The following is a 14,092-nucleotide window of genomic DNA, read 5'->3' as shown; positions in this document are numbered from 1 at the left end:
CCTTGATTGCTGTTGGTACATCTATGGATGAGACTGACCCTCATGCTGGCTGGCAGTGAGGATTCATATGAAAACAGTATATGAGCTACTGTGGTGGGGGCTAACCCCACAAAGCGGGACTCACCCAAGCAGGGTCTGGTGCCTACCAAGACCTCCCTTTGGGTATGCTGCTTATGGATCTATTGGAATGGTGATCTAAAGCCAGCCACCAGATGAATTGGTTCTGGGACATCTTCAGAGGGACTGTGGTGCAAGTTAATGTCAGACACAGCCTGTATCTGGCCTGGATTTAACTGTTAGGAGCTACAAAGCAATCTGCTATTGGTAGCTGCCTTTGCTGGGCCTGGATGTGCATGGCAGGGGCCATCCTACAAACTGAGGGCAGCTGCTACCACTACTAAACCTGTGGAGTTCCACCTCACTCTGAGACTTAATGCTACCTGCCAGCTGCCACCAAGGCTCAGCTGTTGAAAGAGCCTCAGGCAATATGCAAACTGGATAAGGCAGATTCTCAGGGAGTCACCATGGTGGGATTTACATTCAGATTTACATTCAGATTTGGCTCTAGTCCTGGGCCTAAGGCCACTCAGCAAAAGCCACAGGATATACAAAGGCCAGCTGCAAACTGCCTGGGGCATGTAGACCTTTGCAGTGGGGCATGGTCTCAGAAAACTGAGCTAGTGGAGTTCTCCAGGCTAACTCAGTATGAGTTTTAACTGTGGGCAGGGTGGGAGGGGTGAGTGGAAGGACTATGCTGAGAGTCTTGGCAGTGTGCAGGTCAAGCAGGGCATGGTGTCAGAGAGTCCTCAGGGAGCCCTCAGCCTGAAGGCACAAAACTCAGTTTTTCCCTGTATGTCTCTGATGCCTCCTGAACAGGTAGCTGTTCCACTGCCACAGCCCAAGGTGAGCGCCTATGAATCAGAGTTTGTGAATTGGCCCTTTAAGAGGATGCCTAGGTCTCCAGCAGCCCTCAGTCTCACCTGGATAGATGGAATCTCTACTCATTTTCAAAGCCAGATGTTAAGGGGGCTCTTCTTCCTGGAACTGGTATTCCAAGCTGGGGAGCCTTGTATGGGGCTCAGACCCCTCCCTCCCCAGGGAAGACCTCTGCTGCTGAGATAGTCCTCTGGATTCTCAATTGCCACAGTGGGTAAAGGGCCAGCCTATTTAGTGTCTCTGCCCTTCCTATCAGCCTCAACATGGCTTCTTCATTATGTCCTTAGTTACAGAATTTCTGCTCACCTCATCTTCAGATGGTTATCCAGGTTGATCATTATATAATTTAGTTGTAATTTTGACTGGGTGATGGGAGGACATGATTGCAGGATCTACCATTCACCATCTGGACCAGTTCACTGTGCTGTGCATTTAAAATATAATGTGATGAGTTATCACACTGAGGTAGGTACTGGGAAGTAAGGAAATACAAAATAAAAGTACTAGACTGAGAGTGAACACTGAATACTGTGTAAGGCAGAGTGAGTGAATGCCTCCTAGAAGAAGCCACATGCAAATGGAGTCTTGCAGAAATGCTTATAGGAGTAATTTAGATGTAAAGAACATGAGGAACATATTTCAGATCTAAGGAATAGCATCTTTTTCTAACCAAAGAAAAGGAAAAAAATACATGAGATTTTAGAAAGTGAGGAGGTATTTCAAGCCAGTAAAGTAAAAATTTGACATAGGGTCTCGCTGAATAATGTTCAAGATTTTGTTAAATATTAAGTTAATTAATATTCCTGTACTAAAATCCAATGATAGAGAGATAGAAATGAAAGTGGGTATTATCAGTCCGTTCCCAACCAGGAAAACAGAAACCACTCCCAAAATGTAAAACAGGAAGAATTTAATCCAGGACACTGATTACCCAAATGTTAGAATTGCTGAGAAGCCAGAGAGGGGAAATAAGGCAAGCCAAAGATCAGCAACAGCCGAGTTCCATTTACTCTCAGGACTGGAGGGATGCAACTGGTGTTTCCAGAGCCAAAAGCTGAGACCACTAGCAGAAGCTTAAGCCACAATAGGGATTTCCTCACAAAATCTGGGAACAGTGAGGGACAGCTGTCTGGTGTCCAAGAGAAACACTTCCACGAAAAGAAGAATGTAAAGGAAATATTCTGATTTATTCCTTTCTTTCACTCTCCAATTTCCCTCCACAGAGGCAAAAGCCTGCTGACACTGCAGCTTGGGAAGAGCAACCTGCAGAAGTCCACCACAAAGCAGAGAGCAGAACAGAGCAGGAGTGAGGAGTGCATAAAACAGTAAACAGGGTATGGTCCAGCAAATACAATGGGAAACCGTAAGTGATTTGTTTTTTAATCTTTTCAGCAAGAGTGAGTTAGTGCCTAGTGTGTATTTGGGCCATTTTTTTTGTCTTGGTGTCAGTTACTTAAAGGAGTGGAGCCTTAGGTGTTCACCAGGGCGGGGTAATGCTGATCGCTGCGCTGTAATGCTGTATGTGGGGGAGGGGCCGAAGGGAGCAATGGTGCTTGCTCCACTCTCCAGCGGATTTCAGGCACTCCCTCTGCTACCCAGGGTCAAATTGGGCCCCTCTGGTGCTGGTTCCCGAGTGGGTGGGCTTGTGCAGGCTCTAGGCCCCTGTGGGTCTCTCCAACGACCTCTCCGTGAGGCTGGGAGTTTCTCCTGCTGCCGCCCCAACCCCCACGGGTGTTTTCAATCAGAGGTTTGAGGCTTTATTTCCTCGCGCTGGGGCCCTGGGTTACATGGTCTGCTTCGCTCCCTGCTGTTTGTCCCAGTTTATCTGTGCGTGAATGTGGGGCCACAGGGTGCTACCCGCCGCTCTGCCTGCCCTGTTCTCCGCCACTCTGAGTCCGGCCCTCTGGGTTTATCTGTGTGCGAATGTAGGGCCGCAGGGTCTGCTAGTGGTCAGACTGCCTGCCCCGTTCGTCCCACATTCCACCAGTCTCAGTCCCGCCACAGCCACGCCAGTCCTCTCCACCCCGGTGCCCGTCTCCGCCCCACCTACCGGTCTGGATGAATGTTTCTTTTTTATCTCCTTCATGTAGGACTTCCTTGCCATTGGATTTTCTGTCAGTTTTGGTTGTGCGAGGAGGCACAGTGTGTCTACCTACGCCTCCATCTTGGTTCTCCCCGTGCCTAGTGTGTATTAATAACTCTATTCCTACTGGGGATACAAAGGTGAATAAGAAAGATCTCTAAATTTCCATACATGAAAGATTTCAACAGCCTCTGTGTAAACAATGACACCTTATCAGAAAATAAGATAATCAGATAAACTAGAGGCTTGAAATTGGGAGAGATGCCTGGGGACCTCTGGACAGGCCAAGGAAAATAAGATGATTGGGACAGAGGGGACAGGGCTCTGACTGAAATGTAAATGGAAGTATAAACATGAACATTTGCAATATCTGCCTAAATTTTCAACAGCTTCTGTATTGGTCTTTCTCCAACTAACGGGACTGATGAGAATTATAACCCATGAGGTCAACATGGCTCAATGAGCAGCCCTCTGATTGGGGAGTCAAACAATCCTGACTACAATTTCAGCCTCGCTACCTATAGGTTCGATAGTCTTGGGCATATAAGATCATTAATAGTAAGTTCTTTAAAAAGTTGTTATAAAGATTATATGTGATTATAGATTTAAAGTATTTCATTAAGTGCCTGGGGCATAGTGGGTACTCAATAAAAAGAGGCTGTTAACATTTTTAAGTGAATATAGAAGAAACTAATACAACTGTATAAAGATTAGTCATAAAAACATGCAGGTTTGCACGGGCTGGTTGGCTCAGTGGATTGAGTGCTGGCCTGTGAACCAAAGGGTCACCGGTTTGATTCCTAGTCAGGACACATGCCTGGGTTGTGAGACAGGTCCCCAGTAGGGAGCGTGCAAGAGGCAACCACACATTGATGTTTCTCTCCCTCTTTTTCTTCCCTCCTCCCCTCTCTCTAAAAATAAATAAATAAATAAATAAATAAAACATGCACGTTCACATATTCACATATATTTACTTTGGGAACAACATAGGTAACATAAAAAGTTAATTTGATAATATGAGATGTAGTTAATAATCATAACATTGTTGGTATACTTTTAGAAAAATTGAAATGATTTATAATTTTCTAGGAATCATGATTATATTTCATTTAATACAGATGATATGAAATTTAATTCTTCACTCTATAACTTCCATAATATGCTTCCTTACATATTAATAACAGTATTCAAAATATTTCTTAATTCCAATATCACTTACATAAATGTTTAATTAGCACCTTCAGTGTCAGATACTTTACTAAGTTTTGTCTTTGTCACACACATTTGAAAAAAATCATAATCCTGGATAAATCCAACTATTTGTCACCCATTTGCCTTAAGTTCTGCAGTCAAATTGGGCAAAAGAAAAATGTACATCCACATTGAGTGGGTCTTGTGTTAAATGTTTTACCATAAACCTCAGTGGACCCTTAATGCTGGCAGGCTATTATATTACACCTAACTCACGGCTAACTCAATCCCTCTACCATTCTCACACAACTATTCAAATCTTTTCCTCTCTCCTTAAAAACTTGGCAATTCATCCACCATCCTTATTTTCAGATAATGACCTTATATTTTACTTTACTGAGAAAATAAAATTAATCAGGGAGGACTGGCAAATGGTAGCAGAGTAGGAGAATATATTGTGCACTGCCTGCAACACCAGACTGGAAATAAAATTAATGGAGACGGACAATCATCTGAGTTAAACCAAACACTACCTGAAAAAGAGACTTTTAACCAAAGACAGCCAAAAATCCACCCCCAGACCCATAGGTAGGGCAGGGGCCTAGCCCACATACCAGGGCAGTGTGTTTGTGGGAGGAGTGAAGCCAGGACCACAGACCAGGCCCTCAAGCACAGACAGGCAGTCCCAAGATCAGCCCACCAGGTAACATCCAGCCTGCTAGGAGAGACAAAAACCTCTGGGGACAACCCCACCATTTTTTTTCCTTAAAAGGGCAAAGCACAGGTTTTGTGTTGGCAGCTACTCACCTAGGGCCCCAGTGAAGGGAGGGCAGCACAGACTGGAGTCATGCTAGGAGGCTGAAGTGGGAAGCACTGCAGAGAGACTTGGGGGAGCGGCTCTGGGATGTTGGGGGCCAAGACAAACCTGGGCTCCACAGCAGCCATCTTTTTTGAGAAGAGCTAGCCCCTTCCAGGGGAAAATCAATGACCTTATCCAGTGGGATACTGCTCCCCCCACCCTCTGGAATTCCACATGTCAAACTTGTTCACTCAATCCTATAGCTTTTTGATTTGTTTTGTTTTGTTTTTTTCAGTTTTGCCCTGTCTTGGTTTTTTTGTTTTAGGGTGTTTTTTTTTTCTTTCTTTTCTCCCATCCTGCATCTTAACGCTTGCTGAGGAGACAGCAGCATAAACAGACTGAGGGGTTATCAGAGAGAGACTGGCTATATGGCACAGCTAATCCATACATTTTCCTGGGAAATAGATCAGTGCTTCCCCCTCATGGGAGAGCCACAGAAACACCCTCCCAGCATCCAGCAGACCCCAAATCTTGTCTCTGGAGGCCTACAAGGGGCCCAGCCCAAACAAATACAAGGAAATAATCCTGAACAGACTCAGACTACTGGCTCGGGGGAGAAGAAACACACTCACCATCTTCCCTGAAATCTAAAAGGCACCTCCCATGGGAGGTCCAGGAATCACAGCCCCTTGTTTCTGACAGAAGCCCTCTCAGAAATGGTCAGGGGTGTGTTACTAGTCTAAGATTGACAGCAGACCAGCAGTTAAACAGGCAGAAGCAGATCCTGCAGGGACATGAAACACTTGCTAACACATCCCTGGATCCAGTGCTGATAAAAGCCAGCTGTGCAGAACAGCTTGGCCCATCCTAGGAGCAGCGAAGTGCAGGGGAACCAGTCACAGTGGATTGCTTGTAGCTTCAAAAAGGCTGACAAGGGCCAGAAGAGGATAGCACCTGACACCAGACTCAGACATCAGAGCAGTATCCCAAAGGAGAAACCAGCAGGTAAGCCCTAAATTCTACTGAGATAAATCCACTTGGTTCTTTCTTCATTATTTTCACTATTTTTTTCTTTTTCATAGTCTTTTTATTATTTTTTTAATCTTTTTTCTTTTAATTTTTTGTGCTCTTATTTTTCTTTCGTATCTCCTATTTTACTTTTATCTTTGATTACTCTTGTTCCATTCTTCTCTCCTTTTATTATTTTTGTTACTTTTCTGTGTTCTTTTTCCCCATTTTTCTCTTTCAATTCATCACTAGTATTAGTTCTCATCCCCTTTCTCCTCCCACAATCAATTTTCTTCCCTCTGATCTTCTCATATGGTCGGGGGGTTACTTATTTTGGTGTTTTTTTTGTTGTTTTGCTTTGTTCTGCCAGCACCTATACAACAGTGTACGGGGGTTGAGCTTCTTAGTCGGCCAGCTGGAGGGGAGTTCCCACCAATGAATGCGCCAACAACAATCGGCACACAAATACAACAGGAGAGTCCACATAACCCACACAAGGAACATTATGGGCTTTGTTTGTTGTTGTTCCTCTAGTTCTTTTAGGCATAGGGTTAGGTTGGTGATTTGAGATTTTTCTATCTTCTTTAGGTAGGCCTGTAATGCTATGAACTTCCCTCTCAGGAATTCTCTTGCTGTGTTCCATAGGTTTTTGGTATGCTGGGTGTTCATTTTTATTTGTTTCCAGATAATTTTTTATTTCTTCCTTGATTTCATTGTTAACCCATTTGTCATTTAATAACATGTTTTTCAGCCTTCATGTATTTGAATGTTTTTGAGTTTTTTTCTTGAGGTTGATTTCTAGTTTCAAGTCACTGTGACCTGAGAAAATACTTGATATGATTTCATTTTCTGGAATTCATTAAGGCTTATTTTGTGGTCTATCTTTGAAAATGATCCACGTGCATTTGGAAAGACTGTATATTTTTATTCTTTGGGGTGAAATGGTCTGTAAATAAACAAAATTGACAAACTATTAACCAAAATCATCAAGAAAAAAAGAGAGAGGACCCAAATAGATAAAATCAGAAATGGAAGAGGAAATGTAGCAACTGATACCACAGAAATGCAAAGGATTATAAGAAATTACTATGAAAAACTATATGCTAAGAAATTGGACAACCCAGGTAAAATGGGTACATTTCTATAAATATACAATCTTCTAAAACAGAATCATGAAGAAGCAGTAAACCTGGATAGACTGATAATAACTAGTGGAATTGAAACAGTAATCAGAAAACTCCCAGTACTTAAAAGCCATGGACCAGATGGCTTTATAGGCAAATTTTACCAAATAGTCAAAGAACTAACATCCATCCTTCTCAAACCATTCCAAAAAGTTCAAGAAGAGGGAAGACTCCCAAACTCTTTTTATGAGGCCTGTATTATCCTAACCCCAAAACCAGGTAAAGACACAACAAAGAAAGAAAATTATAGGCCAATATCTCTGATGAACATAGATGCTAAAATACTCAAAAAAATACTAGCAAACTGGATCCTGCAATATATTAAAAAGATCATATACCATGATCAAGTGGGATTTATTCTAGGGATGAAAAGATGATACAATATTCATAAATCAATAAATGTGATACATCACATAAACAAAATGAAACAAAAATCACATGATTATATCAATAAATGGAGGAAAAGCATCTGATAAAAACACTCAGCAAGTGGGAACAGAGGGACCACACCTCAACGTAATAAAGGCCATATATACAAAAGACCTACTGCCAACATCATACTCAATGGGCAAAAATTAAAAGCGTTACCCTTAAGATCAGGAACAAGACATGGGTGTCCACTTTCACCATTCTTATTCAACATACTACTGGATATCCTAGCCTCAGTGATCAGATAAGAAATAAAATGCATGCAAGCCCTAGCTGGTATGGCTCAGTGGATTGAGCATTGGCTTGTGAACCAAAAGGTGGTTGGTTCAATTCTTTGTCAGAACACATGCCTGGGTTGCCAGGCCAGGTCTCCCATGGAGGGCATGCAAGAGGCAACTGATATCTCTCTTTCATATCAATGTTTCTCTTCCTCTCTTTCTCCCTTGATGTTGGAATAGAGTGGACTTAACTCTTGGCCATTTTATCTTCTCTATTATGTCTACTCTTCTAGGCTCATGTCAATGTCTCTCAAATTTATACCTTTGGCCAATATACTATTTCTCCCAATATTTAGATTCAGCATCCTCCTTGTGTCTTAAAAACACCTCAAGCTCAACATCTCCATACTGAACTCCTTATTTTTTCCTATAATTTCAGAACATATCCATAGTCAGATTATGTTTCACTACCTCCATTGCTATCACACTAGTCTAAACAAATATGATTTCTCACCTGGGTTGCTGCAGTAGCATCTAATGGGTCTCCTGTTTCTAGTTTTGTTCCCTTACATTAGCAATACAGCAGCCAGAGGGACACTCTTAGACCTAAATCAGATAATGTCACTCCTCTCCTCAAAATCCAACAATTGGTCCCCTTTTACAGTCAAAACCAAAGTCTTTTCATTGGCCTAAAAGGCCCTAAATGATTTGACTCGTGTTATATCTCTGACATCATATCCTGGTATTTCTACCATTGTTCCTTTGTACTAAACACACTGCTTAATTAATAAATATTTGTTAAACAAATCAATCCCAGTCTCCAAGGAGCTCATACTCTACTGGGAGAAACAGAGGCAGACAAATGATTACAAACAGAAGGTGATGATTAAAATTCTCTTCTGTCACCCATTCGAAATTCTGGCAGGTGAATGTTAAAGGTTGAGCAATTTGCCAAAGGTGGGAGTGGTGTTGAGAACACAGGAAGGAAGGAAGAACTTTACAAATGGGACAAACATTGCACATGCAAAGATCTACAGAAATGAATCACTAGAATATTTAGAGAATTACAAGCATCAAAAAATAACATTTGAGTCCTGGCTGGTGTAGCGCAGTGGATTGAGCATGGGCTACAAACCAAAGGGTCGCTGGTTCGATTCCCAGGAACATGCCTGGGTTGCCGGCCAGGTCCCCAGTGGGAGCCACATGAGAGTCAATCACACATTGATGTTTCTCTCCCTCTCTTTCTCCCTCCCTTCCCCTCTCTAAAAATAAATACATAAAATCTTAAAAAAAAAACTCTTATAAAGTCTTTTAAAAAAATAACATTTGAAATAAGAGAGTCTGGACATGGGAGGTAAAAGTAAATACAATTTATACTTTAGATAGGAATCAGTCATGAGAAAGGCTCTGTTTCTTCCCCTACAGTTTCAATATGATCGCAGAGCAATTTATTAAATAATGTCTTTTTTTGTTGTTGTTGCTTTGGTACTTGAGTTCTGGCTAAGAAAATTCAGATCCAAAACTCAAGTGCAAGGAAAAGTTTGTTTTAAAAAGTCACAGAGGTAGAAGTAAGCCAGCTCTGCTGCATGAGCTCAGGAAACAAGTAAAGGAAGGATCACTGGAGCTTAGGAGACAGAAAGGCAAAGGTACTGTCCCTGGGAAAAGGAGAGGGAAAAAGCACAGATATACTCCAGAGACAGTGCGCCTGAGAAGAGGGTGGGGAAAGGCATGGGCCTGCTCAACGTTAACCATGTCTTTTTGATGCACCCCCTCAACAGGGCCAGAGCAATATTTGGAAAGGATTATGAATTCTCCTAGTTAAAGATCCAAAAGAAAAACTTAGAGTCACATTTAATTTGACAAGGTAAAGGTGTAGGTGTGTACTATATCAAATTTAACTTGTGCAAAATCATCATCTCTGGTAACATTATTTTTCATGATCTACATCGCTTAGACTACTTTAGTAATGCTTGATCTCCCTGTCTATCTAAACACTGATTCACTTACAGCAAGCTTCAGGCGAACATTGTTCTTACTAATACCTGACAAATCCACAAGGTGTTAGGTGCACACGATTTTGTATAAAAGGCGAAGTGAGACTGAAATCAGTCTAAAGCTTTCCCCAGACAAAGGCACTCAAACACAGGTGAGTCTCAGCATCTATAGTTATCGAGTGGTGACAGTTAAATTTTGAAATTACAGATTTTTCAGGATCTGAAGAACAAATCTAGAGCTTTTGAACTACTGTTATGTAGGAAATCAGTGCTTGTTAACCTGACTTCTTAAATATGGTTAACACAGTGTTATCTCTGTTAGCAAGCAATTGACTTTACAAACCAATTGCATGGTCTCTGAAATAGTCTTATCTTAAACAAAGATGGGCAATAGCGAATGAAAATCTTTATGAGATGTTAAAAACAATGAACTAATTTTGTAATATAGAATTTCCTTTTTAAAAGAAAAATAGTATTTAAAATGATAATAAAGAGACAAATATGATGATCACAATTACTTGCTTCAGAGTATGACTTTAAGACAGTCAGCAGTAACACTCTAATCTTTATATACTACTCTATTTAAAGTATTATATTGGAGTTCTGACCTATAATCTGTTTCTACTTTGACAAGAAAAGTGAAGGAGGAAGAGGGTGAAAAGAACTACTGTTTAAGAAACTAGAAAGAAAAGAGAAAGGAAAGGAAGACTAGGAAGGAAAATAATTGCTGGAGAAAATGTGACTGGGGCAGATGAGCAGACCGACTCACTTTGGTTTGGTCAACTTATGGAAAGGTTATAATTCTTTGGTTTTGTGGTTTGTCATGGACCTTAATTGTTTGCTTCCTAGTCTAGGATGAAGTCAGTCCAGTTTTTCTTTCTCTTCTGTTGCTGGAAAGCAATTTGCTGCAATAGCTGTGTGCTGACCAATATCACCATCACATTGGAGAAGGAAGAATGTCACTTCTGCCTCAGTATCAACACCACTGGGTGTGCAGGCTACTGCTACAACAGGGTAGGAACTTTACTTTGCTGGAGGCAAAAGGCAATTTTGCCTCTTTTGCCTTCTGCAGAAGGCAATTTTCATTACTTCCCACTTTATCAGTATTTTAAGTTTTCCAAGTAGTAGCCATGGGTCCCTTAGCTAATGGTGTCTGTGTTATAATTAAAGTTAATTATATCAGTTAGATATTTGGGTTTGGATTTGATTAGGGTAAATTTAGGGAAGCCTCATATTTAATCTGATCGATTTGGTAATTTGCCAACTCTGTATTTTTTTTTAAAAAAAGAATTCTATGCTAGATTTTACATATAGAGAGATAAACATGTGAGCATAAATACATTTAGTAATAGAAGATCTACAATATTCCCCAAAAGCTAGTTTCTATGTAGATGTATTTTTGTATATTATACATTTCTATTTCTATGTAATTGAATCCACATCTTTGCAATAGAGATTGCAAAACATACCAAAGTATGTTTCTAAGCCACATAAAAACACCAAAAGCCATATTATACAAATTATCATATTGACTCTCCTGAGTACAAATGCCAAAAACCAGCCTGAGAACACAATCAATCCTTGCAGACTGTTAGAACCAAAATGAATCTGCAAACCCACTCACCTCTTTATACTCTTCAGAAAACCGAGGCACAGAGGCATAAGACCAATATTTTGTAGTCACACAGTTTCTTTGCATCAATCCAAGTAAGGAGGCAGTTTCTGCTTTTTCTTTATTTTTGTACCCTATAGTGCCTGGTTTTCTGTGCAGAATTCCATTCTATAAACTGAAATTCAAAAGAGCAGCTTTTTAATGAAATATACCTTACTGGGTACTTTATGAGTGTGGTAAGTGTGATCAACCTCCACTTTTTGCACAATTTATTATAACTTCTTAGGATATAGACTTGGTTAGCATGATACTGAAATAAATTAAACATCAGTGCCAATTTCTTTCCTCAGAAAAATAATTGTTTTATTAGAAAGTGTTGGAACACAATGTTCTGACTAGATTAAAAGTTCTTATATGCAAACAATGTATCCTTTGAAACTGAAAGGACTGCAAAAGCATTGAAGGGAGGAAAATGTCTACAAGACAGCAGAATATTTGAATCTTACATGAGCCTTCATAGTCATGTTAAGTATTAACATTTCATACTATGTCTCTTTGACCTTCTGTCAACACACAGGGACAATATATTTGAAAACATTTTCTGAGAACTTAAACTTCAGTGTTTTATGGTTTAAATTGTCATTAATATAGCTTTTAACTAAGTACAAAAAATCAACTTAAAATATCATGTTTCCCTTGCTCATCATTTTTCTATATATATTGAAATTCAAAGTTTCTCTACATCATAGGAAATAATAATATTTTGATATAAAGAGTAGGAAAAAGTGAATTATATTTTCTGTAAGATTTCCAGAACAATCAGGAATATGGTATAGCATATTAGTAGGTCATTTATGAGATCATATTTCCTTGGTTAGAAATTCCATAAGTGAGTTTTAATGGGTACATGTTAGAGCAAACAGTACTGAATTTCTGTCTCATTTTGATTACTCTAAGTCAAACCACCAGAATATTTTAACCTAACTCTACCCTTCCTATACTCCCCAGGATCTGGTGTACAGGAATGGACTCAAGAACAATATCCAGAAGACATGTACCTTCAAGGAGCTGGTATATGAGACAGTGAGAATGCCTGGCTGTGCTCACCATGCAGACTCCATGCATACATACCCAGTAGCCACTAAATGTCACTGTGGCACATGTGAAAAAGACAAAACTGACTGCACCACGAAAAGCCTGGGGCCCAGCTACTGCTCCTTCAGTGAAATAAAAGAATAAAGAGCAATGGACATTTCAGGCTGCCTACGCTAGTCCTGAAGGACCAAGATACCCAAAAAGTCTGTGTGTGTACAACATGCTCAGGCTGCAAGCACTGTGGGATTGGGGAGCATCAGACCCCACTGATCACAGCTTTCTGGAGCTAGAGAGTGCAAGGACTGAGAGTGGAGGGGTCATGATCCTGTCACCACTTAACCCAGTAACCTAGGTCTGGCTCTGTAAGTTTTATTTAGTCTTAATTACTTACAGGCACATGAGTGCTTTTCTGCCTGATAATCTCAGAAATCCTTTCAGGCAATCCCTTCTTCTTTAGAGATAAGGATACCTACCACCAGGAGGGAGGAAGGAGGATATGAATTGGGAGTGGGTGAAAGTACTAATGCAGCATTCTTCTGATAGATTCTTGGGCCCTCAAAAGCAGGGCCAGCATCTTCTTCCTGACTGTAGGCTCAATGCCTAGCTCCATGCCTGGAATTTAGTAAGAAACTCAACAATGGCTTCCTTAAGGAAAGTCAGATCAAAAAGGTAGGGGGCAGGAAAACACTGAAAGAGGATGGCTGATGAGGCTGCACCAGCAACGCCAATCAATATTCTCTTCTGTCGATCCATGTTCTCCCAAATCCATGATTTCTTTCAACCAGGTACATATTGAAACTATTTCATAAGTTGATTTCTTTTCAAGGTTTTACCTCTCTTAGTTATGTGCTCGTTTCACACTTAATGTTTAACTAATTCATTTCAATCTTGTTTTTTTTTTAATAAAGATGTTAGCCACTGTTCATAGATTTGAATTTTTTCACTGTTTGTTAACATGTGTGCATGTTTATAATATTAGCAGAAAAAAATTAAAAAATATATTTCCTAGTGTTCTGTAAATATTATCTGTCCTCGCCTTTGAAAATATTAAAACTAATTTGGTTACATTTCTAAAAGTACTTCTCTATTTAACTTTTATCATTTTTAAAAGTCATTTTCTGATATAGTAGGGAAACAAAGCTAAGAGAGAATCATAGAGTGGGTGGGGACACTGGAGATTCCCTAGTTCATTTCTTAAATTTTTGAAATGGAAAAATTAAAGGCCAAGGATATAAAGATCACAGCCAATATCACAAAGACTGTTCATGGCAGCAGCAGAATTAGAACCCTGGCTCCAAGCCTTTACCCCACTCTCCTGTGACTACGCCACCATAAAAAAGAAGTCACTGGCAAGAACTGATGCAAAATTGTAGGAATTAATAATCAGTTTTGTCCATTCAAATCTGGTATTGAGTGTGGCTTATAGCTATATTCTCTACACTATTTTGACATAATGAATTTGGGGATATCATAACAAAGTCTAATAAGATATTGAACATTGTCCTGTGCACCGAAAGGTTGCTGGGTTGATTTCTGGTCAGGG

The 14,092-nt window shown here is 40.2% G+C and overlaps 1 protein-coding gene across 1 annotated transcript; it reads left to right on the top strand.

Moving 5' to 3' along the window:
- Positions 1–10,697: 10,697 nt before the first annotated feature.
- Positions 10,698–12,693, top strand: FSHB (follicle stimulating hormone subunit beta). The gene is made up of 2 exons (XM_024558701.2): positions 10,698–10,856; positions 12,463–12,693. Exons 1-2 carry the CDS (start codon positions 10,698–10,700, stop codon positions 12,691–12,693), a joined length of 390 nt encoding a protein of 129 aa, XP_024414469.1.
- Positions 12,694–14,092: the final 1,399 nt, after the last annotated feature.

Source organism: Desmodus rotundus, chromosome 5, assembly GCF_022682495.2.
Source record: "Desmodus rotundus isolate HL8 chromosome 5, HLdesRot8A.1, whole genome shotgun sequence".
NCBI classification, from domain to species: Eukaryota; Metazoa; Chordata; class Mammalia; order Chiroptera; family Phyllostomidae; genus Desmodus; species Desmodus rotundus.
Note: the sequence above shows the minus strand (reverse complement) of the source record. Positions and strands in the feature narration are given on the sequence as shown.